The sequence below is a fragment of the Sturnus vulgaris genome, chromosome 2 (assembly GCF_052056855.1).
Source record: "Sturnus vulgaris isolate bStuVul1 chromosome 2, bStuVul1.hap1, whole genome shotgun sequence".
In the NCBI taxonomy this organism is placed as follows: domain Eukaryota; kingdom Metazoa; phylum Chordata; class Aves; order Passeriformes; family Sturnidae; genus Sturnus; species Sturnus vulgaris.
In genome coordinates this window covers 105,344,020-105,368,342 of record NC_142244.1, presented here as the reverse complement: position 1 = coordinate 105,368,342, position 24,323 = coordinate 105,344,020, and the positions used below count along the sequence as shown (strand labels likewise).

Sequence of the window (24,323 nt, the reverse complement as noted above, 5' to 3'; positions counted from 1 at the left end):
TGGAACTGGACACTAAAATGCCACTAAATGTTAAATATTTGCTAAATCAGTTTTTCAGCAGGCATTGGTGACTTTTTGTTGGTTTATCTGTCCCACTGCCATGTAGTGCTTCTTCTAAGCAGACGGAAAACATCCAGAATATTTCAAGGACAAAAGCAATCTGTTGTCTGATATAAACCAACTACATTTGTTTACTAAATTACATTTTGATACGTGCTCAAGCAAAACCAATTTAAGCTCAGGTAACCTTTAAGGAAGAAAAATGAGCAAAGTATAATACTTTGAAAGAACCACAATTTTATCACTATGGCAGAAGGTCAGAAAACAGAGAAATCTGTTCAGAAAGCAAAGCTGGAAACAGTCTGCAATAACTATAACAGAATATAAGTTCACCTTAACAAGAAAGAACTTTCTTCTGTTCCAAATTACCACTTACAAAGTCATCTGGCCCACAAGAATTCTCTTTGGATGCAAATTAATTTGTTCATAAATTGAACATGTCTTTCTACAGATATTGCCAAATTTCCTGTTTACAAGGACACAATCCAGATTGGACGATGGCAAACACAAAATGTTCAAAAAGTTTGATTTTTTTTAACAATGATTTATTAAGGATATGTTTCACCAGTAACTGGCTTTATATAACTGCAAAATAACTTTCAGAAACTGCCAACAGAAATTTTTCATGGTCTTATCCTGCCCCAAAATAGAATGCTATTGAACTGCACAAAAGCAGTGATTTTTCAAAATTTAATGTATGTGACCTATAATTACCCTTCCTCAGCTACGTTGGCACGTGGGGCTGCTCAGGCAATCACTTCTGCACATGAAGATATTCTCATGCACCTCGACAGGCACAGACAAGGGCCCACTGCTAATCTTAGATATTAGCAGAAAGAGAACAATACACTGACAATAATTGGCTTCTCAGGGCATTCACTTCTCTTCAGGAAGTGTTAGTTATCTGATTTACCGTTCCTTTTAATACCTGCCATGTGCACACTGCTGCATCTGCATGCTGTAGCATTGAAACACTTCCACTTGGGTGCACTTAATTAGCAATTCCTGTGAGAAATCAGTCATCAGCTTAAGACAACAGCAACACATACGGCTCCCAAGGGTAAGAAAAAGTATCACACAAAGCAGCACTGCTCAAAGTCAGCTGTTCCAGTAGCAAAGAGAGAACACACAACACAAGTTTGCCCTACAGCAGGACAACACAGTTTTCCTAGGTGCTACCTTTCTGTTGCCTTCACTACTGCAGCCTTCTTCTCCACACCTTCGTGTTTGTCTATGTGTTTGCACTACCTTTCTTTCCCTGGGATTCCTCAGCTCTAGGTGGATGAGGTTCCTTGGGGCAGTACTTACCTGGGATACTCTGTTCCCCAAAAGAAAGGCTTTTGAAGTTCTCCTGCTGGGAATCCTGCAATAACAAAAAGAAAAAAAAATAGTGAGGTCAACTGAATACAGCTGAATAGCTGTCACAATGCCCAAGGGTTTCGATTTTATGACCTCATTTGTTTGGTTTCAGAAGGCTTTTTGAGGGGACTTTTCCCTTGGGTGGTAGAATGCAATAGAGAGGATCTCAGAGAGGCAGTACAGATCCTGCCACTCACACATCAGAATAAATGCATGTGCTCCTGTGGAAAACACACCTCATGTTTCCTATGGAGAGTACTGGATTATCCTCAGATGTGCTGACTGATCATACATAGGTACAGTGCAATAACAATTAAAATAACATTAGCTTAGTGAGGCTTTAGTGAAGCAAGAAATATGAAAGTGATAAAATGTAAGCCTGATTCTATTTAGTCTATGAAAAACAGAGTAAATGAACATACTTAGGCACATCTGTAAGGGAAATCTGTAGATTATTAAGGCTGTAGGGTCAATCTAGCTACAGATGTTTCCTGTCTGCTTCTGGTAGACTAACCAGTTGCAAAAAAACACCCATCAATGGAGACACTCTGGTGAGTGATGAGCTACTGATGTTCCACATAGGAATCAAAATTGTTCCTCAAATTCAAAGTCACAGGTTTCTTTTTAATTCCAGGGTGACATTTTAGGACCAGGATACTCAAGACAGTGGAGCTGCCCATGGTAAAAGTTTAACAGCCCAAAGAATTGCTAAATAAAACATACATCCATGGTCAAAGTTCTTATGTGATGGTGAAAAGTGTCATCCTTCCAGGCCTAAATGTGGAATTTATTGTCTTGTGTCACAAACTCCCATCTATAAAGCACAGGCATACAACTGCTTAGCAAGTTTACCCATACAGTCATCACCTTGTTGAGGAAGAACATTTCCTCAAGTAACTCACTTGTTTTCCCAGGAACTACTGCTTTACCCTAAGGGTCTCTCTTCAAGAAATCACCTGAACACCCAGGACAATACAAAAACCATATTCATTTGATTCTACCCCTATTCAGGTTTTTGTCAATAGTTTGGTCATGGAGTTATTTGTATCTAAGTTGTCAGGCAAGATCTTTGTCTTTTCCTTACAAGGTCTTTAAAAACTTACTTTTAAATGAAAAAAAATCAAAAGACCCAATAAACAAAAAAAAAAAATTGAAACAAACCCAGTATGTTGAGTGTAATTCATGCCAAGTGATGTGGCACAAGGCATGTCCTCCCAGCCTGCCCAGCTGCTTTTTCCTGTTGTTTCTCTGTGGCTGCCATCATTCCCTATTTGCAATTAGCTTATGAAAAGTGTGGGCTTCTAACTTATTTTCTAAGTGCTGTCTGGGGTTTTTTTTCCTTACTTCTCCAGACGTTGTTTTATTGCTTTATCAAGCACGATATCATTTGCTTTTCCAGCACTACAAACCACAACTTTACCAATGTCAAGGACAAAGTTTTACTGATCTGACTCTCCTCGCCTCCCAGAGCACAGAGAAAATTATTTATAACGCATCTTTTAAAAATTTTAAGGAGAAATGGTACACTCAAACAACCTGATGAAAATTGCCTGTTAGGCCTTAAGAGTTATGTTCAGACCTGAAAAGGTTTGAAGGTTCCCTTCAAATACTGAAACTCAAAAAGGTTTTGGAATGCTTAGGTTCTGCTAACTCTAAATGATCCCCACAACAGATGAGGAATTGTGGCCAAAATGAAGAAATGAGCCCATACTGAAGGCAGTAGGAACCAAGGTAGCACAGTCATCCCACAAATCATGTTTAATGATCACACAATCCTGGGTGCCTGTCACTGCACCAAGAGGCTATCAAGATCTTTTAAGGAGCTGCAATTATTTTTTTCCCAGGTATAAACTTGTAGTGAATTTGCACTTGTCTGCAGTAGAGGTAATAAACATTATTTACAGCAAATTAGGTGCAAATCTTCACTCAGGCTTATCCAGCTACACTAAATGTGTCTTCATAGAACACTGCTGAAACACAGTCAGCTGTGAGTTAAGCCATGAGATAGTTTTCACTGAACAAGTCAGTGTGAAGGAATGGTAGGAAGTTCCAATGCTGAATCTGTACAACAGGTTGGTAATTATTTTACTCAGAGCCAGGATCCATTTTAGGTTAGACATCACTGAGCCAAGTGCTGGTTAAATTAGAGTTTTCTGCTTCTGGACATGTGTGAAAACATCTCTGTAGTTTGCACTAAAGGAAGCTCAGGAAGTATTCTCAGGCCAAAGCAGAGTCAGAGGCAAGTAAAATGTAATACAGATTTCAGAAAACCTCAGGAAACTGGAATACATTATCACCAGTAGAAGTTGTTTTGTTTTCTTTTCTTTTGCCTGGGGGGTGCATGTCTTTGTAGTTTTGTTGTGTTTGTTTTTGATAAGAAAAAAAAAATCTAGGTTTGAAAGTGATTCTTGGTGAGCTAGTAAAGCAAATGGGTCTCATTCTCCAGAGGTCAGCAGCACTGAGGGACTGGGGGTGATTTCCACTATCCCCACACTAGAAGGAGCACATTAAGAGCTGGCAACACTTTTTATGCAACATCACCTTCAGGCAAGCAACAACTACATCATCCTTGGGGGGAGCAAGATACCTAGAATGTCCTTGAAACATGAGATTGATCACCAGACAGTTTCTTATTTTATGCTGATTTGAATCCCTCAATTTAGGCTTCCCTTCCCCTGTGAAGCCTGTTTCTTTTTTTTTCCCTTGGCATACTGCACCTAAAAGAATTAATGACAAAACTCAGAGAGGTCATAGTAGGCTGCAGATGCAACAAATACTAATGGGATTATTTATATGCCACTGGAGTTCAAGCAGGCAAAGGACAGATCTGAAGGAGTAAGACAGACTTCAGGGAATTTCACATCTTAAGGAATAGATACAGGCACTGGAAATGTATTTTGAGCTAACACTTGACCACAAATTTAGCCTGTGTTGTGTAACTTTTAAAGCTTTCTCCCTCTACACAATCTCAAAAGAGAGATACAGGCTGACAGTGTCTCTATACACCAGGTTGCAAATGCAGGCTCAGAGTCTACACTCAAGGCCATTACTCACCAACAGCAGACAGAAAGAAAACTCTGTTATCTTATTAAAGATCCCACACAAATCCATCTGCCAGCAAGACCTGGACTTGCAGAATGTGCTTTGACTGCAACCTATCTAAATTTGGAGCAGTGCCACTGGGCTGCAGCATCATTCTGAGACGGGCACTGGTGTCACATGCCACAGGATTACTGCTCTGTGGACAGCTGGGTTCAGGCTGTCACAGAGCAGCACTGGTACTCTACATCCATGCGTCTTACTGGTGGGACAGCCAGGCTAGATCATCCTCAAGATGGGCTTGGTGCCACTGGTCCCAACATGCTAAGGACCAGCTGTTCTGATCACAGCCTTTAAGCCCAGAAGTTCAAGGAGTTTTCAGTGCACCTGACCATCCTCTCAAGTAGCCAATTCTTCAGCAATTTCTACTTGAGCATGTCTGGGGAGAGAGTGCTGAAATTCCTTCTAAAGAATAAATCATATTCACATCTCTCTCCTCCTCCACTGAGCTACTAATCTCAGTGTAGAAAGCAGGTCAGAGAAATTGTTCCCAGGATTTACTTTACCATGTACCCATGGACTGTTGTGAGCCTGGCTAGCTTGTAATTCCCTAGATCTTCCTTCTAGAAGATAGGAGCGACATTTGCTTTCTTCCAGTCCTCAGGAACGTCCCCCAGTCACCATAACCATTCAAAGATTACCAAGAGTGGCTTCATAATGAGGTTGTGAGCTTGTAGGTGCACCCTGCAGAGCCCATGGGCTGGCGTTTGCCCAATCTGTTTAAATGTTCCCTACCCCACTCCTCCTCCACAGAGGGTAAATCTCTCTGTCCCCTGCCCTCCTTCACCACTGCATTTCCCCTCAACTTGCTGCTGCTGCAGCTACACTTGCAGAAAAGTTTTTTCACATCTCTTGCCAGATTCATGTCCAGGGAGGCTTTTGGCTTTCCAAACCCCTGTGTCTTGGACAGTGACTGTTCAGCTTTCCTCTTAGCCACCTTACTGCTCTGGAATGCAGGGGCACTTCAAGCAGTGGAGTACACCTGGCTTACTTCAAATATTTCACTCTGAATTTATGCTGATCTTGAAGCTCTGACAGAACTTTTCCTGCACAAGACTACTTTTAATGCAATTGAAAGTTTCTATCTTCATTTTAGCTATGATGTCATTTTCAGCATCTCCCTCCAGCAAGGTGCTGTAAAGCTTGTCAGAATGTATTTAAAATTTGAAGGTGGTTTCTTTTTCTCCAATTTTGCAGGGGCTTTTCTGCTATTAATAAATCCATTTACTAGCTAATATCTTCATGGTATTATTATACACACTTTGCTGATTAATACCTTTACCTCAGTATGATATTGCTAGTTTACCAAGAAGACACAAATAATGACATTTGATCTGATAATTCCCTGAAAAAATGCAGAGCAATAATGGAGAAACTAAACCAAAAACATATGAGAAGACTCACCAAATCACAAGGAAATTTGGAGTTCAAACCTAAATATGAATTCAAATTTTATAGTTAATTACATTATTCAGTTATATTGCATGAAGTTTTTAACTGAGCAAGGCAAAGCCTTATTCCCAGTTAGTGCTTTTACAAATTCCACAAATGAGTTTGGTTTGTTTACTTCTGACAGGCTAGTGAATCCCATACATAAGTAACAGATATGGGAGACAGCTGTGCTAAACTGTGTGATATACAGATTGCTCTGCCAATTGGTGCACTGGCAGCTCTCTGATGTGTTCAAAAGCTCTAACTTCTTTTTTCAAGTGTCACTGAATGAATCCAGATGTAGAGTTTTAAAGGGATAAGATACAAGCAGAAGACTAACTGCTGGTCCGTGATCAAAGAATATTGAATTCACATAAGGAATTAAATGTGAAGGACAGGGGTGTTGGTTGGTGGTCTAAAACCAGCCCAAAGGGCAGGATTCATTTGTTAAAAGAGGTTACACAGACTTCTATTTGAACAAGTGAATCTCATCCCAGTGATGGTTTTGATGTCCTCTTTGGGGTCCAGCTGTCAGTCTCAATGGCAAGGGCCTCTTGCACGTTTTATTTCAGATAAAACACATGAGGAAACCTTTCAGACACTGTAGAACACCCCAGACAGCTTTGAGCATCCATATGTAGGTGACAGAGACCAAACTGTCTGTCATTACATGGACCTAAATCATACACCTTATTTCAAGTTTTATCCTGAGGACAAAGAGGATAGAAAACAAAAATTGTATAGGGATAGAAAATATCAGTTGTGTAAGGCACACTTTATTTATTTTATTTATTAATTTATTTTATTTATTAATGCAATGCATTAATACAAAGCTTAATTTTATGTAGAACTCAGTGAATAAATTCATTAAAGAGTTACAGGGGAAGTAATGGTCTTAAAACACAGGCCTCTGCAGCCTCTGCTTCAATTCTTGGCTCAGGTGAAGCTTCACCTGATGAGAGGCTCTTTTCTACACATGAAAAAGAGAGTACCTGGTGTTTACCAACCTCAGTGGGGCAACATGAGGAGAAACATGACGTGGTTTGTGAACTGCCAAGGAATACTGTCTGCTAAGGGAGTAGGAAATGTGAAAAAATCTGTTCTACAAGAAACTTTAATCTTTATTTTGTGAGGAAAAATCCTCAGCAGATTCCCTGAGGTGAGGGAACGGGGTAGGCAGAGAAGAACAAAGGACAAGTTCTTCTATTTTATACATTCATAGATAAGAATTTTAGGAAAAAACCCAAAGAATGGAGGTAAGGATCATGCACCATGGTTAAATAAAAGAGAAAAGTGGTCTTTAGTAAATAGGGAGAATTGAAAATGAGGGCTCACTTAAGACACTTAAAGCTTACTTAATAACAGGGCTTGGAAGGTGTTCAGTCCAAATCTGTTATGTTCATTAACCTACAGTAAACTGATGGCACACTTGAAACTACTTCATCAATAACCTTCCAAATAGTCCAGCTCTTAAGGGAAATGTCCCTATGCACATTCCCCTTATCCTGCCCTGGCCATGGCACCAGGTGCTGTTTGCCAGCACTTCCCTGGCTCGGTAAGAATTCTCCCTTGCAACTCACAGCATCAGTGAGCTGCCAGTGTCAATACCTGCATGATGCTTCCTGTAAAGATGGTACTTACTGGCTAATATGAGCTCTCATCTGCGTTTTCTCTATGGATGCTAATTTGAATGCAATTTTAAAATTCTGTTGTAGATTATATCTGCTTCCTGTAACATGCATTGAGGCTGCTCTCTAAAGAGGCCTCTTGACTTTCACTAGAGAACTGCAGTAACAGCACAAATGACTTAGAAGGAGCATGAGTATAAACTTACAGAGATAATATCAACATTAATTATCCAGTACATCTATTCAAGCTTACACCTCATAAGTGCATTGCTTATATTTGCCTCAGTTCACTGTAAATCTCCCTTTCATTACTGTTCACAGCCCACAAATGTGACTATATTTATATATTCTAGAGGCACACATATTTATACTTTGAAAAAAAACCTAAACACCAAATGTCTGATGAACAGCTCCCTTTTATCCTTAACATATTCAAAGGCCAATATTTTAGTGCTGTAATGAAATAAAATCTTTTCTTGAGCAGAAGCATGCTAGCACACTTTGATCATCACTTGTCTATTTTCAGCATATATTTGTTGACTGCTCTAGAGTGCATTAAAATAAACTAATCCTTTAGGAATGTGTTTTTGGTGTTCCAATTATGATAATTAAAAAGACAGTATTCATGCTGCTTAGATGATATGAAGTGTACTTAGATATATTTTGAGACTCTAAAGGCAATGACACATACCTGTTGTCCTTGTTAAGCACCTATAATTAAAGGGGAAATTGACAAGCAAATGCACAGAAACTTGAAAACTTATGCCAACTAGGATTAAAAAATTATTAACAACCATTATAAACTTGCATAGTGAGACACTTAGAATTATTGAAAAAGAGGAAATAAATAAATAGAACTCACATAAAGAGATCAGCTGTAGACTTGTATAATATTAAGATAAATTACATGGAACATTTTTTTAACTCTGCTCTTTGCAGCACATCTCACTTTGATCCAGCTACTTATTTCTCCTTTGGAGATATTAACAGAATCATTGGTCATTTAAACTATCAATATATAGTAAAGAAAATGCAGCAAAGCAACAGCAAACACAAAAGTGTTTGCACTAAAAAATAACAAAATTTGGTACATCTACTGAATATGCAAGATTTGCTATATTCTCCAAATCTAATAATTTGTTACATCATCTATTCTCTATTAATTTTCTCTTTTAGTGAAATAATACATTTTCTTCCAAGTAACTGAATAGTCAAGTTAAAAACACTAACAGCTACCTGTATTTGAAGATCACGTGGACTTGCATGGAAATTCCAATATTTATGTCAGTGATACTGAGAGAGATTACTGAGAGAGAAGAATTTATGATCCTGCCATCAGGAGTGTCAGAGACCTCCCTGTGCTCTGAACACAGGAAGCAAAAGCAGCTGCCTAAAGCTCAGAACATCCATAGGATGACCAGGACATCCACATTCCCCTTCCCTGTGCAGGTACCTGACGATCACTCCTTTTCAGAATCCATGGGTCAAGGCACTGATGTTTCTTTTCCTCTAAACTTTTTCAAGAAGTCTCCAGTGATGAATCAAGTTTGGAGCTGCTGTGATTTTTCTGATATCATCACACAATACATTTCCATTTCCAAACTAATGGTCGTAATTTTTAGAATCAAATTTTGGAACCAGGGATTTTCCAGTTCATGTAGAACCTACTTTCCATAATCAAATTCTATTATGCATTTTAAAATTCTGATTTCTCAAGCTCTTCTGAGTAAACTCACAAAGAGCAAAAATAGATGGGCCTTGAGGACACTAAAGTCCAGTTTGTTCACTGAAGAGCAGAGGCACTCAAGCAGGTAAAGAGGATATCTGGTCCATTCACTCATTTACAGAAGTGATCAGTAGTAGATATGAAGGGAAAAAGTGTCAGGCAACTACCCGTGAGGTGATTCTTCTGCTAGCACATATTCCTACCTTCCAGCAGCCAGCAGCAGAGGGAACTGGGAACTGTCCTCCTGGACTGGGTTTATATCCTCTGTTCTTTTGTACAGAACAGAGCATCCTTTTTTTAGTTCGTCTGCCAATGCAGCGAGTAGCACGGATCCCCACAACACACCCCTCCAACTATTTGCCAACAAGGAATTGGTTCCAAACTCCCTTTCTTATCTCTGATCAGTCATTAATTTATGAAAGGGCCTTTTTTCTTGTCCCATGACAACTTTCAGTTATTAGTATTGGAAAAGAACCTCATCAAAAGTGTTCTATGGAAAAAATATATCATCATATCAAGCATATTTACTCACTTTCTGAATTTAAAATAACCTCCAGTAGATTAAGAATGCATAAAGAAACAGCAAAAAACATCTCACATTCTCATTTTCACTCTTCACTGTTATATCATATGCTTATTCATTCTCTCTATTCAATCATGTTGTGGTCACAACCAGATTCCTACATATAAAGGCTAAAATGACTTGTTATGCAGATCCCTCTGACATGTCTTTTGAAAAACAGGATTTGACACTTGCCAGACCTATTCTTCGTGTGCTGAGGCCACTATAAGTCATAGCCTATACATCAAAGCTGGTTGTTTGCAAATTTTTTGTCTAAGTTCCTTTGAAATACCTGGGAGAATATTATCTGGTCCTTATACTTGTCACAGCTCATTGTATTAATTCCTTCTAAAGTCCCTTGGGACTAATCTCTCACAAGAAAAAGCTCCAGGATTAGAACTTCCCAAACTCCTCCAATGCAAGGAATTATCTTATTTTTATGCCTTAGAGACTCTCCTCTCTCAGTGAATTTGACAAAAAAGTTTCATTATTAATTCTTATGCTCCTAGAAATTTGATTCTCGAAGTCTTTATGGGCTTGCTGTATCACAATTTTACATTTAATTTGCTAGAGTTCAAACTTAATTCTTATTCTCAAATGATTCTGGTTCCTAGAACTTTTTTCCTGCTGTTTAACTAGGCCTTTAAAAATGCCACAGTTCTTGTGGCATGTGAGCAGCCCCCAGAACTTTGTACGGATTACTACTGAAAACACAGCTGCAAAGTAGTAAGGTAGAAGTTCTTCCCCACCAGCATTGATGGGAAATCAGCAGTGATGTGTCAAATGCTTATCAGCAGCTTCTACCAGAGAATGTTCCTCCCACATCTCACAGGGCCTCTTGCCCCAAAAAATCACACCAGCCAGCAGTGGAAGACAGTGGAAGCCTCTCTCTGAATCTTCCCTCCTGTTGCACATCATTGTTAGGGCATGATTACATTTGTACCTCGCTCTCAGGTACAAGAGCATTTTTTTCAGAAAGAGCCACTCAAACCCTTTTCCTCTTTGAAACATTCCTAAAAGGACTGAGAGTGAGTGTCACTGTCCAAACTTCCGGGTCACTTGCCAGCAGAATGAGATCAGCAGTTATGACAGAAAATACAATTACACCCATGACTGATGGGTTATGTTTGACAACTCTCTGCCTCATGACTCTTTGAGACACAGTGAGTGTGGAATTTTCAGTGGCTCCAGCCTCTCATCACAGTTTTCTCTAATGGCAGAGAGGCTGGGGCAGCTGAGCATTGCTCAAATTTGAAAGAACTCAATATTAAAGAAGGTATAACAGTGATGGCTCTCATTTTTCTCTGTGCAGGCTTCCTCTCCACTCACACAAGTGAATGTCCCCATGATACACTCACCAGCAGTGGGGGCTGGAGGAGGAGCAGCTTCATGGGCACCTCAGAGCTGTGACCACCTCAGCCAAGTGCTCCCTCACATGATCAAAAAAAAAAATGTGACTGCTAAATGATGGCAGGTCTCTAATTAAGACAGAGCTATCTAAATCTAGCACTAATTTTAACCAAAAGAACTTCCTAATTATTATACATGCTTTACAAATGAGATCACTTAGACACAAAAGAATGTGTGTGCTTTGAAGGCAAAACTGTTTACAGAAATTGGGAGAAGCAAATACCAGACTCAAATTGCCAGTCTTCTGTTACACTTTCTTCAGTGTGATACATTAAATTTGTAACTTTCTCTCTGCAACCAAAAGAGATTCAGGAGAAAACGGGGGAATCACTCAGTAATTTTTGAGGTCCTGTCTCTAGGGACCACAGAAGTGGTGGCAGCCACCTTCCAGACCCCAATGGCACAGAAAAAGAAGGCTGATTTAACGTGCAAAGCTAATAAGAGCAAAGAGAATTGCCAGGGTAAAGGTAACACTGTTGTACACAGAAAGTCTGGTATAGAATTTTAAAGCCTGTTGTAAAATTTCAATTCAAAACCCCATTGAAGCAAACAGGAATGAACACCCAAACTCATAACACATCTTTGAAAAACTCAGCTCTTTTACCTTATTTGTTTCCACACTAGAATATATGCTATCTAAAAACAACTAGTGACAAAAATTAGAGTAAGACAAGTAGTACTGCACATTCAGGTATTTTCTGTTAACTACAGATATCACTCCTTGAAGGTATTATACAAATCCACCGGCTACACCTTCTTATGTTTTCTGGTCTATAGCTCAGTCTTCTCTAGTCACATTTGTTGTTAGATATCTGTCAATACTAGAGGACAGAACTGCTATCACTGTGTATTTATGGAGATGTGTGTACACATGTTTTTGCTACAGAAAACAGAGGATAAACATTAGGCTTTAATAAAAGTGATTTAAGCTATCAGTCACAATGGACAGAGTACAAACAAACACACACAGACACACACGGTCACTGCACCCTATCTGGTACAGGGTAACTCATGGAGCAACAGTAGTTCCAATCTGTGAGAGTTCTGGGTTTTCCAGAATGATCCTCTCACTTAAGTCTCACAGCTGAATGACCAGATCTGAACTTTTCATTTTCAGTCACAAACAGACACAGTATAGACACAGACACAATAGGTACAGCTGTTATCTGAAGCCTGATACACACATTCCCAAACAGGCACTTTATAAGGAGGCTCAGAAGGCAGATACTCACTGATCTGGTTGGTAGATGCACTATAGAAAGCATTCACAGTAGTTGGGCTTGTAAACCACCTGTAGCAAGAACAAAATAAATCATCTGTCAGCACATTGACTTTTACCTTTATGAATCAAGTAAAGATAAAAATTGAACTCAGTAGAAGGAAGTAAAAACATTAAGGAATTAAGACACATAAAAATTTAAGTACTTCTCCATTTCAGTACATGCTACCGACACCTTCTAGAACATTTAAATCTATTGTTTAATGACTTTAAATGTGTACAGTCAATGAATGCCCAACAAGAGCAATTCTTAGTGTTCCTATCATGTGATCTGTTTAATTTTTAAGTGACCACTGTGCTTGTGAGGCCAGCCATGCTGATGAAACAAAATTCACCCAGCAGAGGCTGCAGCACTGACAGCAGCTGTAAAAACTCTCTTGGGTGTCTTTCAAACACATGAGAAGAAACTCCCTTTTGAAATTAGAGAGCATTTTGAAACAAGTGGCTTTAGAGGCTTTGTTGAACAACTACTTGAAAAATTAGGATTATGCCATAAGCAGGTAATTTCTGGGAATGTAAATTCAAAATAAACATGTTCTGTACCCTACACAGTGAACATGGCCATCCTAAACAAGCAGACTTCTTGCCAGGCATTTCTTCTCATAGTTTGATTTCTCATATACACTGGAAGAAACCCTAGATTTGAATAGGAGTTGGACTTTGATGATCCTTGTGATTCCCTTCCCACTCAGGATATTCTGTGATTCTATGAATAGCAAATGAATCTGCTTAGCTTAAGCTCATCTATATCGACAGTGGCTTCAACCATATGAATGGAAAATCTTGCCTGACTTCAGCAAGATCCAAATCCCCTCAGATGAAATTCTGAGTTCAGTGAGCCCAAGATTTCACTATATGATTTTATAAGGAAGAAGTGAGGTAAAAGAAATAAAGAATACGATAATTAGTGGTTAGTTCATAATAAATGAGAAGCAACGCTAATAAATGTCCAAACAGGAACATCCTGATGTCATTAGCAAAACATTACTCAAAAGTTTTATAAAGCCATGTGAAAGCAATGCAATTGCTTTGGAAAATTTGTTTTAAAGAGAAGAGAAAGCAGCTGCAAAGCAATGAGTAAGACAAAGGAAAATCTATCAGAATATGGAAAATATGTGATATCAGTGACAATGTGTACACAATTCATGCTTTAAAATAGCCTCATTAACATGAGAGTCATCTGCAGATCCTAACAACTAATGTCCTCACTTAAACCATGTAACAAAGGGGAGAGTTTAAAATGGCAGCATTTTGTCTTTTATCGATAAATTTGACTTCTTGTTTCATTCTCCAAGCTGAGCAGCTCATTTTCCAATGCATCAACTAGAAAACCTAATCAATAAAGGCTAAAAGAGTGATGTCATGTACATATTTTAACCATCCATCACATTACAGGCTCTAATTGTCAGAGATAACTCTCCCTGTTTTGTTTATTAGGAGATTGTGAAGGGGAGGAGCAGAGGGAGGTTGTTTTCTGGTCTGTTTTCTGCTTTCTTCATAATAAGGAGATTAAATGTTAGAGGTAATATAGTGAGATAATGGAAAATTGAAGAAAGAATGTATATGGTAAGGGGATAATGAAAAAAATTAGAGGCTTAATTAACTACATTTCAATTTCATGTTTGTTCACAGCAGCAATCAGCTGAGCTGTTTTGAAGGATGCAAGCCTACTATTTATGCCTTGGGACCTGTGCTCCAGGCTTAGCTGTAAATCTGGAGGACTGTCCCTTTTTTGACAGGGAGAAAATCCATCTGTAAAGGAGCCATCTGAAACAGTCAACATTTCAATTTATATTTTACTGTAAGTTTGAGCAAAGACACCTAGTGTTGTGACTTGCACCTCACCCTCTTGGCTTGTTCTGCTTAAAACTGCCTTTCTGTTCTCAAACAGAAAGCAATTTTGAAGCATGAAAAAGACTTCTGGGACAGAAAATGCTCCCTTTCTGCAAATTCCTTTTGGCCTTTTATTTCCAGTCAGAGGATCAAGGGCCTGAGATGTATAACAGACACTTCCAAACAGATTCATGTGCTCTGGTTCTTCTTTCCATCTTGTGGGGGGCTTACCACAGCTAGCTGCAGAGAGGAACCAGCATATGCAGCACAAAGAGCTCTTCAGTGACTGGAGACAGCTCTCTAACAGCACAAGTTTGCACTTCTTTTACTGGGGGAGGAGCTGGTGATGCAGGTACTGGTCCCCACAGGATCAGGTCACTCTGCCAGGAGCAGAAGTGAATGTTGGTGGCATTTGGTCCACATTTACTGAGGGAGGACATCACACCATCCTCTGGCCATACTTTCATACCTGTGAACTCATAGACTTGGAGCTTGCAGGTTAAGACAAATCACAGCACCCCTGTCCTGACACTGCTGCTTTTCTCGTGATCTCCCACCACACCAGCAGAGCCCATCCTGTTTGCTGAGCTTGGCATGAGCCAAAGACTGAGAGCAGCCTTGATTTTCCCACTGTAAAACTGAACTCAGCTCTTTCCAAATTGCTGTTTCATAACGAGGCCTCAAGAACGACCCTGTATGAAATTCATTACGCTTTTAAGCAGTTGGGAAGAGGACACTTAGCAGCCATACTAAGGAGTTAGGAAGAATGAGAGTTCTCTAGTAACAAGCAGAGTATTTCATATCTGACATGTGGTAAGAAGCATATTTCCATTCCAGCATTTTGTTGTGCCATTCTAAGCCCTCTCAAAAAAATTTAGGAAGTATTTTCCACGAAAGAGTAGAAATAAACAAGACTGCTTCCATCCAGGTGAGCAGAACAACTTCACTTCTCATCTGCCATGCTCTTTCAGTGAACTCCTTGAAATGACTAAACTTTCAGGGACTGTCCTTAACTAATAACACACCAAATTACAACACAAAGGTGTGTAATAAATAGCTTTTGCTCTTAAATTTTAAGGTGAAGCAAATTTAGAAACAACTCTCCCATTCCTGTTTAAAATCAGATTCCCTGAGCATTTGCTCTAGATCTGGTTACAATTTCTGTGTGCTTTATCTACTAACAGAGGATAGGGAAAAAAAGAAACACATTACACATTACAAGCTCTTATTAATTACAAAGTAAATAAATAAAAATTCTAGAACTGTTTACGCTGTTTTCATTTGCTATAATTTGTGGGAAAGGGGCAGCTTTGAATGATGTCCTGTAGCATTACCCATCTACTACTGCAGCAGTCAAAACCTAATTCTGTAGAGTTGACACTTGTAAGGTTGAGATTGCCCTTGTAGAAATAAAATGTGAAATATTCACTGAGATAGCAAGTGGGCAGATACTCTCTTAGTCTGTGTTCTTGAGGCTGCAATTTTCTCTCTGATATTTTCTTTCTGTTAGAAGTATAATGTGCTACATTGCCAATCATGAACAGGGGTGGCTGGGAATATTTACAACACAGGAAAAAGCTTATTAGTTTATTTAATTCTCTGTAAAGCACAAACTGAATTTGCAAATTGATCCTCTGTTTTTTGAGTTATAAGAAATCATTCAATTTGCTGTTCAACATTCAAAGTTAGAAATAAAAAATAAATAATCATATAAATAAGGAAAAATAACTTGTGAATGTACAAAGAATTAAGCTGGTTAGAAGTGAAAAACTGTACAAAGTTTCTGAAAGCTGGAAAATGTCTTCCAAAGAAAATACTATAAAGAAAAACTTCTAAATGGGAGGCAACCTTCAAGGTGACTTTCAAAACTGTATTTCGTCTTCTCATTGTTGGCCTCTTTTATATATTTTCCTACATAGAAACAGGTTATTATCCTAGGCCAGGCTACCATCTGTCTCCCTTAGGAATGGGCAAGCAGCTAGGATGGTAAGGCTGGGTCCAGCCTTCAGTGCCACATCCCTGCTTAAAATGAGGTTCAAAGCCCAGGGAAAGGCTCCAGGAGGCTCCTTTCCATCCTCTCCTCTCCAGGGCAGGTCCCAGACAGCCCATTTCCAGCAGCATCTCTCCATCAGACAACAGCCTGCCCAGGGTTTTTGATGGCTGCTTTTCCCTTTTGGCAGAAGGAGCTTTTGCACTGTGCTTACTGGTATCCAGCCCAGAACCTCTCAGAGCTGCCCTCCCCTGTGGCAAACCAAGAGCCAGGGCTTACACACAATAATGTGTGGTCAAGAGAAACAGGGATAGGTCCTGGAGGAGACCCCAGAATCCTCTCATAGCACACTTCTTCTGTATCCTCTTATCAGGATACCAGATATCTACATCCCCAGCACTGAAAAATGGAGAAAGATTTGGCCAGGTCTAAAAATCTTAGATTATATGCTGACTTCAAAGGAGAAAGATGAATAATAATGAAGTGGTGTGCCCAAGAAGTCCTCTGATGATTTGTTATTTGCAAGTATGATATCCGTGTTAAGAAGGACAGATTCCATCTCTGACAAAAAGGTGCAGGCATGTGTTTGTACACACACACACATATTTGTATGTGGGAATGTGAATGACTCCATGGATGGATAGGCAAATGCAAGTAAAATCCTGATTCTCCTTAATTTTTCCCCCCTACATCACCATCACTTCCCCCTGTACTAACCTTTCACTTTCCTCTCTTCCAGTTGTATTTCACCCGGGTTACAATGATTGTCTTCACACACATCCTCCCACACTGCCCCTTCCAGACTCCACTGAGCCTCTCAACCCAACCTGTGCTGTTCTGTGAGCCATATTCCTCAGCTCCTGCACAAATCCCTTTCATTTTTCTCCCTGCTGATACCCGGGCACTTTTTATCTTGTTTGATGGAGCCAGCTGTGAAGGTGACAGTCATCTCCCCAGCCAGCTGTGAGGATGGCAGCTGGCACCCAAAGCTGGTGTTGAGCACAGGTGACACCTCCCAGAGCTGTGGTGTCCTCAGGGGAGCCTGGCCCCAGGACTGGCAGCTCCAGCACCTTTGTCACAGCTTTCTGTACCAGCAGGGCTGGGGATGTCCCACCACCCACGCCCTGAGCAATGCCTCATCTGAGCTCCTCCATGCTCCTTCTCCTGCCAGCGACAGAGGGGACAGAGAGAGAATATGGATTTTTGGTAATTACTCTTGCTTTGAGTTTTCCCCCTTTTTTTTGGATTAAAAACTGTTGAATTTCCAAAACAATTCTTACCCACATTACCCCTTGTTTTATCCAACTTCTTTGTCTTGTATCTCCCATCTCCTCTGTCCATCCCCTGATGGTCTTTCCCTGGTGCTTTGATTGAACTATCATTTAATTTCACATTTAGCTGAGGAAAGTGATTCCCGTTGGAAGTAATATTATTGCAAAACATGGACTTTCTGCTAAAAGGGTATAGTGTTTTACCTTTTGGGTATAATACTACTTTAGCAACTTTTATTTCATTCCTTAAACACTCATTTTCTTATTTATCTTTTTCGGACCACAGCTTTGATGATCTCATAACATCTCTCTCGAAATATAAATGTTATGCTAAAAGCTCTAAACTAGAGGAAAAAAGAAATGAAGCAAATAGAAACAAAAACCCAAGGGTAATTATCTATTAACATAGCACCAAGCTTCATAAAAAATTCTGTGGAGTTCTACGAAATGTAAAAGTTTATAAAACAAAACAGAAAAAAGAGAGGAAAAAAAGAGAGGTAAAGCATCAGAAAGCAGTGGAGTATGATAATTTAAAAGTGGGAAGTGGCTAAAAAGTGGCTGATATTTTTGAGGCCAGGTTTGACATGCCTCAGACTGGTAAGTGGGAATTATTGGTTTATTTTAATAAATTTTTTTTAAAAAGTACTGGAGACAGCAAAGATTCTTTGTGCCTTGGTGTCCCTCAGCAGGCAGAGTGACACCACTTTCAGCACCCTTTTCTATCGCTGAACAGTTGCAGAGACAGAATAATGTCCCAGCAGGAGCCCTAATTATCCCTCCCTGCCAGGGCTCGGGTGGAGATTACCTCCAGCCCTGCAGAAGGCAGAGCAAATATCTGTGCTAACAAAGGGAAGGGACCAGAAATCAAACTGGCATCCCTCAGGCCTCAATGTGCTCTGAGGGTTGACAAGAAAAGCACTACAGTGGTGATGAGGGGCTGGCTATTATGTAGTCCTGGAAATAAGATGGTAAAGACAGGCATGAGAAGGTGCTCAGTCTTGTAGTGGGCAATTGGATAACAACTTCATTTTTTAAGTGTACCCATGTGACAGCTCTCAGACTGCAGTCCTTGAGTCAGGAGCTGCCTCCCCACTGGTTTCCTTACAGGGGAGCTTTGCTGTGGTGCCAAGAACCCACAGGTTCAGCATCAGGGCTGCCCCAAGGTTGACCATTGCTATAGAGAGGCCACTGCTCTCTTGGAACTGTTACTCTGAAGAGAATGCACCATCATGGTCTAGTCCTGGCATCCAGGAAAATCCCTAAAATCATCCCCTGGGGCTGATCAGTGCAATGCCAGAGAAAGCTGTGATGAGAAGGTAAAATTCACAATTAAGTATAAGCTTATAAATAACACCTTGAACACATAGGGCCAAATAAAAACACTCCAACCATGAACAGCCTTCATTTGTCCCCCTGCCTCACAGACAGCACAGAGCCACCCTCAGAACAAGGTGTGGTTCAGTTTGAGTAGTATTTCTGGAGTCCTAAGGAAATACCACCACAGGAGCTAAGCACTGGCACTGATTTCAAAGTCTGTGTGTAGAAGGAGTCATATTTAAGTAGCATGATTAGACTAATTAAGTTCTGCTTAGGTTTTAATTTGCATTTTAAGGATTTGATTACCCACCAGTAAAAAAAGAGAATGATTCTCTTATGTATTTTATGACAGTTTGTGACACAATCTGCACTCTCATGTTTACAAATAAATAAAAATAACATATGTAGATTAAATTAAGTTTCATTCTGTATCATTGCTATCAGCAGCAGGTAACTAACAATGCTGATTTATATTACTAATAATAACATTCTCTTACTATGATTTCATTCCTACAAAATTTATTTTACAAATCCCTGTTGTACCATTTCAAACTCTAACTGTGACCAAGAGACGTAATCCATTTTTAATTGCTATTCAATTACCCCTTTTTTCATTAAATTAACTTTAAGCTTCAAGCATGTGACTACTCTGCATACGAACAGAGATACCTAGAACTTACCAAAAAAAATCCACAGGAGTTTCTGAATAATGGGAATTTGCCCATCGGCTTTCTGTGTCATAACATAATGCTGTTAACATAATTCTATTAAAACTTAATATATAACAGTATTTAATATAAAAATAAAATAATATAAGTTAAAGTATTGTTAGAAGATTATGTAAATTTGCCTTTTGTCTACTCACTCTGTTTTTGGAACTTCTTTTCTAAGCCAGTAGAAATCAGATTGGGCTGCGTATTTGCGAGTTTGCAATACATTGCCAAAAAAATCATTTTCTGTAAACTTCAGCTGTATTGAAAAAGCACAGACATTTTTAAAGCATGTCCAAAGAAACAAAAGCAGACATAAAACAAGCAGAACTTTTATTTTATATGAGATAATCACCTAATTTTTTGGCGATTATCAAAGCAAGTACAATTTCTACACTTGGTAGGAAGAATAAATATTTTATGAGCTTAGTTAAAAAACAGTGGCTGAACAGATCTGCACAAGGGTCTGGAACACTGGGAAAGCTCTTCACTGTGCAGAGTGCTGCTGAAGGAATCATAAGCACCCAACAATAGATTGCAGACTGCACATTTCTATGGCTATTATTAAGAGCCTCTTTTCCAGGAGGAAGTAGGCTTACTTTTATTTTTAAAAATGCATTTTAAAACCACTTCCAATAATGTAATGAAGTCCCCTTTTTCGGTTTGCTTTACATTTTATAACAAATCCTTCATATTCTGTGCCTACTGAGAGTTCTGCCACATTAAACATTTACAGCCATAGGGCTCCATGATTCCATAAGTTTCCAAATCTAATAGCATTCACACACACAAAACTAAACAGGCGAGGAAAAGGGATGTTAATAGGTTATAAATCCCTGTTATCAGTTTAAAACAATTCTAGGATTTGTGAGGATGTTGCTCTTCAGATGTAAACTATGCTTTTGCAAGCATGATTAACAAGTATTTTTCACCAGACATTGCCACTTATCTGAGCAAATAATTCCATGCACTGAGTGATAGAGTTGGTCACATGCTCTGTCTCATTGCACTGTTTTCATTTCACCACCTCACCCTGCAATTTCTCTGGACAAGGACTAGGCTGGTAGAGTTGGTTCTCTCAATAAATGATGCCTCTATCTAGAGTTTGTTCGTGTGCTCTGGCAAAGATGATGAACACTCTTGTATTTTAATGTCTTTGAACTTGTGTTTCTAGTCTGCCTGTGACTTTCAGCAATACAATTAATCAAATGCATGCCACAGTTAGAAAATAGTAAAATATATTATTATTATTAATGATTTCCGTCCTGCCTTAGTTAGGCTGAACAGGTACTAGGGTAGGAAGGAGTCCCCCACAGTATCCTTGTCCAGAAGGCAGCACAATAGGCCTATACATTGGTTAGGACCTCTTGGCATGATTGTAGGCATCAATTGTAAATTAAAATCATAGCCTGGAGAGATGAGGAGAATTTATACAGGGCATCCTAAATTGTGATATTCTGAGGTAAAATGCACTAGTCTTTTTGAAAATCATTATTTTGAGAAGAAATGCTTTTGGTTTGTTCCATTTTTATAACTAAATGCAAAATTATTATATTGTGTGCTTAACCTTTAAAATGCTTAATAGCAGGAAGGTTTCTTTGCACCCAGACAGATTTAACTCCCAGCAGGCCTCATAATCTCGCTTAGATACAACCGCATTGACTTTTTAGACACAATTTAGAGCTGGCACACTTCAAAAATAAAATAAAAATAACCAGGCAAGCACGAGTCCAGGTGCATGCCAAACAAAAGACTAGCTTGCACTTTAGACAGCAGCAAAACAGAGCAAAGAATGGCTGCATAAATGAATAAAGCTGCAAGCCTGACACTTACTGTTTTGATGTCTTCATTAATATATGTGTCATTCATTATAAACTGAGGGTAACCAACTTTCGCCATAACTGCTTTTGCCTTTGAAAAAGAAAAAGAGAAAAAAAGTTTTGACAGACAAAACCACTTCTCAGCACACAGCTTTTTATCTTTCTTGCTCAGTTTCCACTTTGTATTACTATGCTTCCCTGGAGCCATCCTAATTTAACTTCAAAACAACTTGCCTACAAGGTAAACTTGGTGCCACAGATGAGCTCGGCATCACAAGGCAGAGGGTCCAGATTCTGTTGTCAGATTATCACAGTGGGTCTGTGGCTGCCTGCAGAGCTTTTGCGTATTTACAGCAATGTGTCTGAGTGCAAAATCCTAACAGCTGATTTTCCCTACAGGGTTTGTGTTAATCAGATGGTCAAATGCCTGTTTGTACAATGTTTTGCAAAGGACAACAGGAAACAGGCTGTTTTGCTATGGCACAGTAGCTGGTACATATCCAACTGCTGAAATCGATTTGGAGCACAGATGTGAATCAACCCTGGTCCCAGCAAGTGCAGACTGGTGTTTCCACTCAGGGTCACTTCTATTTGCACCTGAGGATGGGTCCTATTCTGAAGGACACTGTACTTTCTGAAAACCACAGGACTGATCTGTGTTCAGTTCTCGTTTCCCTCCTTTACTTTGCAGTCTTTGCCTTTCCTCTTTTGTCAGTAGAGGTGTTAAAATAAGACACTTTTCATTAATCCTCTTTCAGTCGTGACTTGGTCCCAGTGTTTATGCACAACCTGTGTAAAGAGTCCAGTGTGAAGTAGCTGTGGATGAGTATTCCCACTCTGTAAATCATGGTATAAACAGCCTGGTAATGTCCTCACAGAAACACCAGCAGGGCACTCAGTCACCCAGAATCTCCGTGGAAACAGGTTTCCAGAGGAAAAGCACAAGTATACAAAAATATAAGATGACATACCAAGAAGTTAAATGCAACATGTCCATGGGATAAATTATAGCTATGATGGACTAGGATAGTACACAACTTCCATTTTTTTATGTTTTCAGGATGCTGAGTGTAACTTCTCCATAAGTCTTTGGAATTCCCTCCACCCCTCAAAAAATGCTCCTCCGTGGTCATCAAATTCTGATGTTAATAAATGAATATTGCAAGATATGAAAAGCAATAAATAATTGGCCTTTAAACTAAGTACAACCATACTAACCCTGCATTCTGCTCTCTGTGAGCAGAGTCTGGACCTCTCATGGGTCCAATGGCTTTTATTTCCTTCTTGCTGCAGGGACTGACTGCTCAAAGGAAGATTCCCCTTCCTCCACATACCCTTTCCCATTCCCCCACTTCACAGTATCTCAATACAGCAGTGCCTCCTATACAGCAAGAGGGAAAACTAGCTGTTCCACAGCTTGAAGAAGAAAGGTGATGGAGGATTGCCTCCATTTAACCAGTCATTCTGTCTCCTTTTTTGTTTTTTTTTTTTGAGAAGAAAGGCCTCTTTTCTTCAAACTCCTTCAATTTCTCAGTCTCACTTGCAACCCAAAGTCATAATCCTCCATTTGTGACATCACAATTGTGGTTGAGATAATCAAGATGTCACAAACAGAAGATAACAACTTCAGGTAGGAAATTAGCAGCAGGAGTAGACAATCTCTTAAGCAAGAAAGATCCCATTGTCATGCAAATTGCCCAAGTAATAAAAAAAGAAATGGAAAAAAAATGCTGAATGGAAAATATGAAATGAGCCAAATTAACTCTCAACAGAATGTTTTCTCACTTTGCCAGAAGGTTCAGCAGTCTTTCATGATATTTTAAATGCGTGGTCGGGAGGGAGAATAAAAAACCAAGAAGGGAGCACAATTTTTCTGCAAGTTTGTATGCAATCAAGAGGTCTAAATTTTTCCTGGTAGTGTTGTCAGGTCCAACGGACTGAACTTTGCAAGGAATCAGAAACTTTCCTTTACCATTTCCCATGTTTCAATGCTAGTTTAAATTAGCTTTGGAAAAGGAAAGAGCAAAACCCATAAGTTTTAATTTCTTCTAAGTCAGCTACTTAAACAAACCTGGTGAATATCAAATGTTCTGCATGAGTTCATCACTTGCTTTGTGACTTTCACATTTGATGTTGTGAGATTGAGATTTTTAAGCATGAGAATAAAATAGTTGGACACTACAGAGATTTTTTTATAAAGGCAATATAAAACCCTAGTAAATAACAGAGTGTGTCTCGAGATCTTTGAGAGCAAACTCAAAAGGTAATGCTGCTTCTAGTCCTTTGATGCTTTGTTAATGTCTAAGGCTGTCTGTATTTTGTGAGATAGAGAGATAGATAGATAGATAAGGGGGAAATGTTATATTATTGCATTTGTTACTTAAAAGGCATTACTACAATATGTGGTGTAGCAATCTGAGCAAATAAGACAGACAAACCTGATGCTGACAGTGAAGGATGTTTGGCTGCTGGTTAGGGAAACTGTTTCCTATAGCCAAAGCAAAACTCATGAGAGAGCACAGGAGCCCTTCTGAAGCCCTTGGGAATCCCTCTGACTGGGATTCCTCCTAGAAGCTTTGCATCAGATGCAAACCTTTTCAGCTGAGCCCAGCACAAGCCCAATTTATTTATACAACTGACAAATTAGAAAGTATCATATTGAGAGCAGGTTTCTAAATTTGCAGTAAATATCACTTGTGTAATGTTTAACAGCAGTTGGGAGACTCCTTATTTATACAGCACAAGGAAGTGGAAAACATTTCTACAGCTTGCTTACTCTTTGATAATGATGTCATTATTTTCCACTTGGTAGGATTAAAAGTATGTAT

At 39.2% G+C, this 24,323-nt stretch overlaps 2 protein-coding genes across 19 annotated transcripts in view; one reads left to right on the top strand and one right to left on the bottom strand.

Annotated features, from left to right (window-relative positions):
• Nucleotides 1-24,323, top strand: part of LOC148224944 (uncharacterized) — a 412,443-nt gene that overhangs the window by 315,795 nt on the left and 72,325 nt on the right. The window lies entirely within an intron of this gene.
• Nucleotides 1-24,323, bottom strand: part of PHEX (phosphate regulating endopeptidase X-linked) — a 94,992-nt gene that overhangs the window by 12,256 nt on the left and 58,413 nt on the right. The window contains exons 13-16 of the mRNA XM_014879751.2: nt 21,509-21,586; nt 19,831-19,934; nt 12,508-12,566; nt 1,369-1,423 (exon numbers count right to left, since the gene is read on the bottom strand). Of these exons, the coding sequence (XP_014735237.2) occupies nt 1,369-1,423; nt 12,508-12,566; nt 19,831-19,934; nt 21,509-21,586 (296 nt within the window). The remainder of the gene's footprint in view (nt 1-1,368; nt 1,424-12,507; nt 12,567-19,830; nt 19,935-21,508; nt 21,587-24,323) is intronic.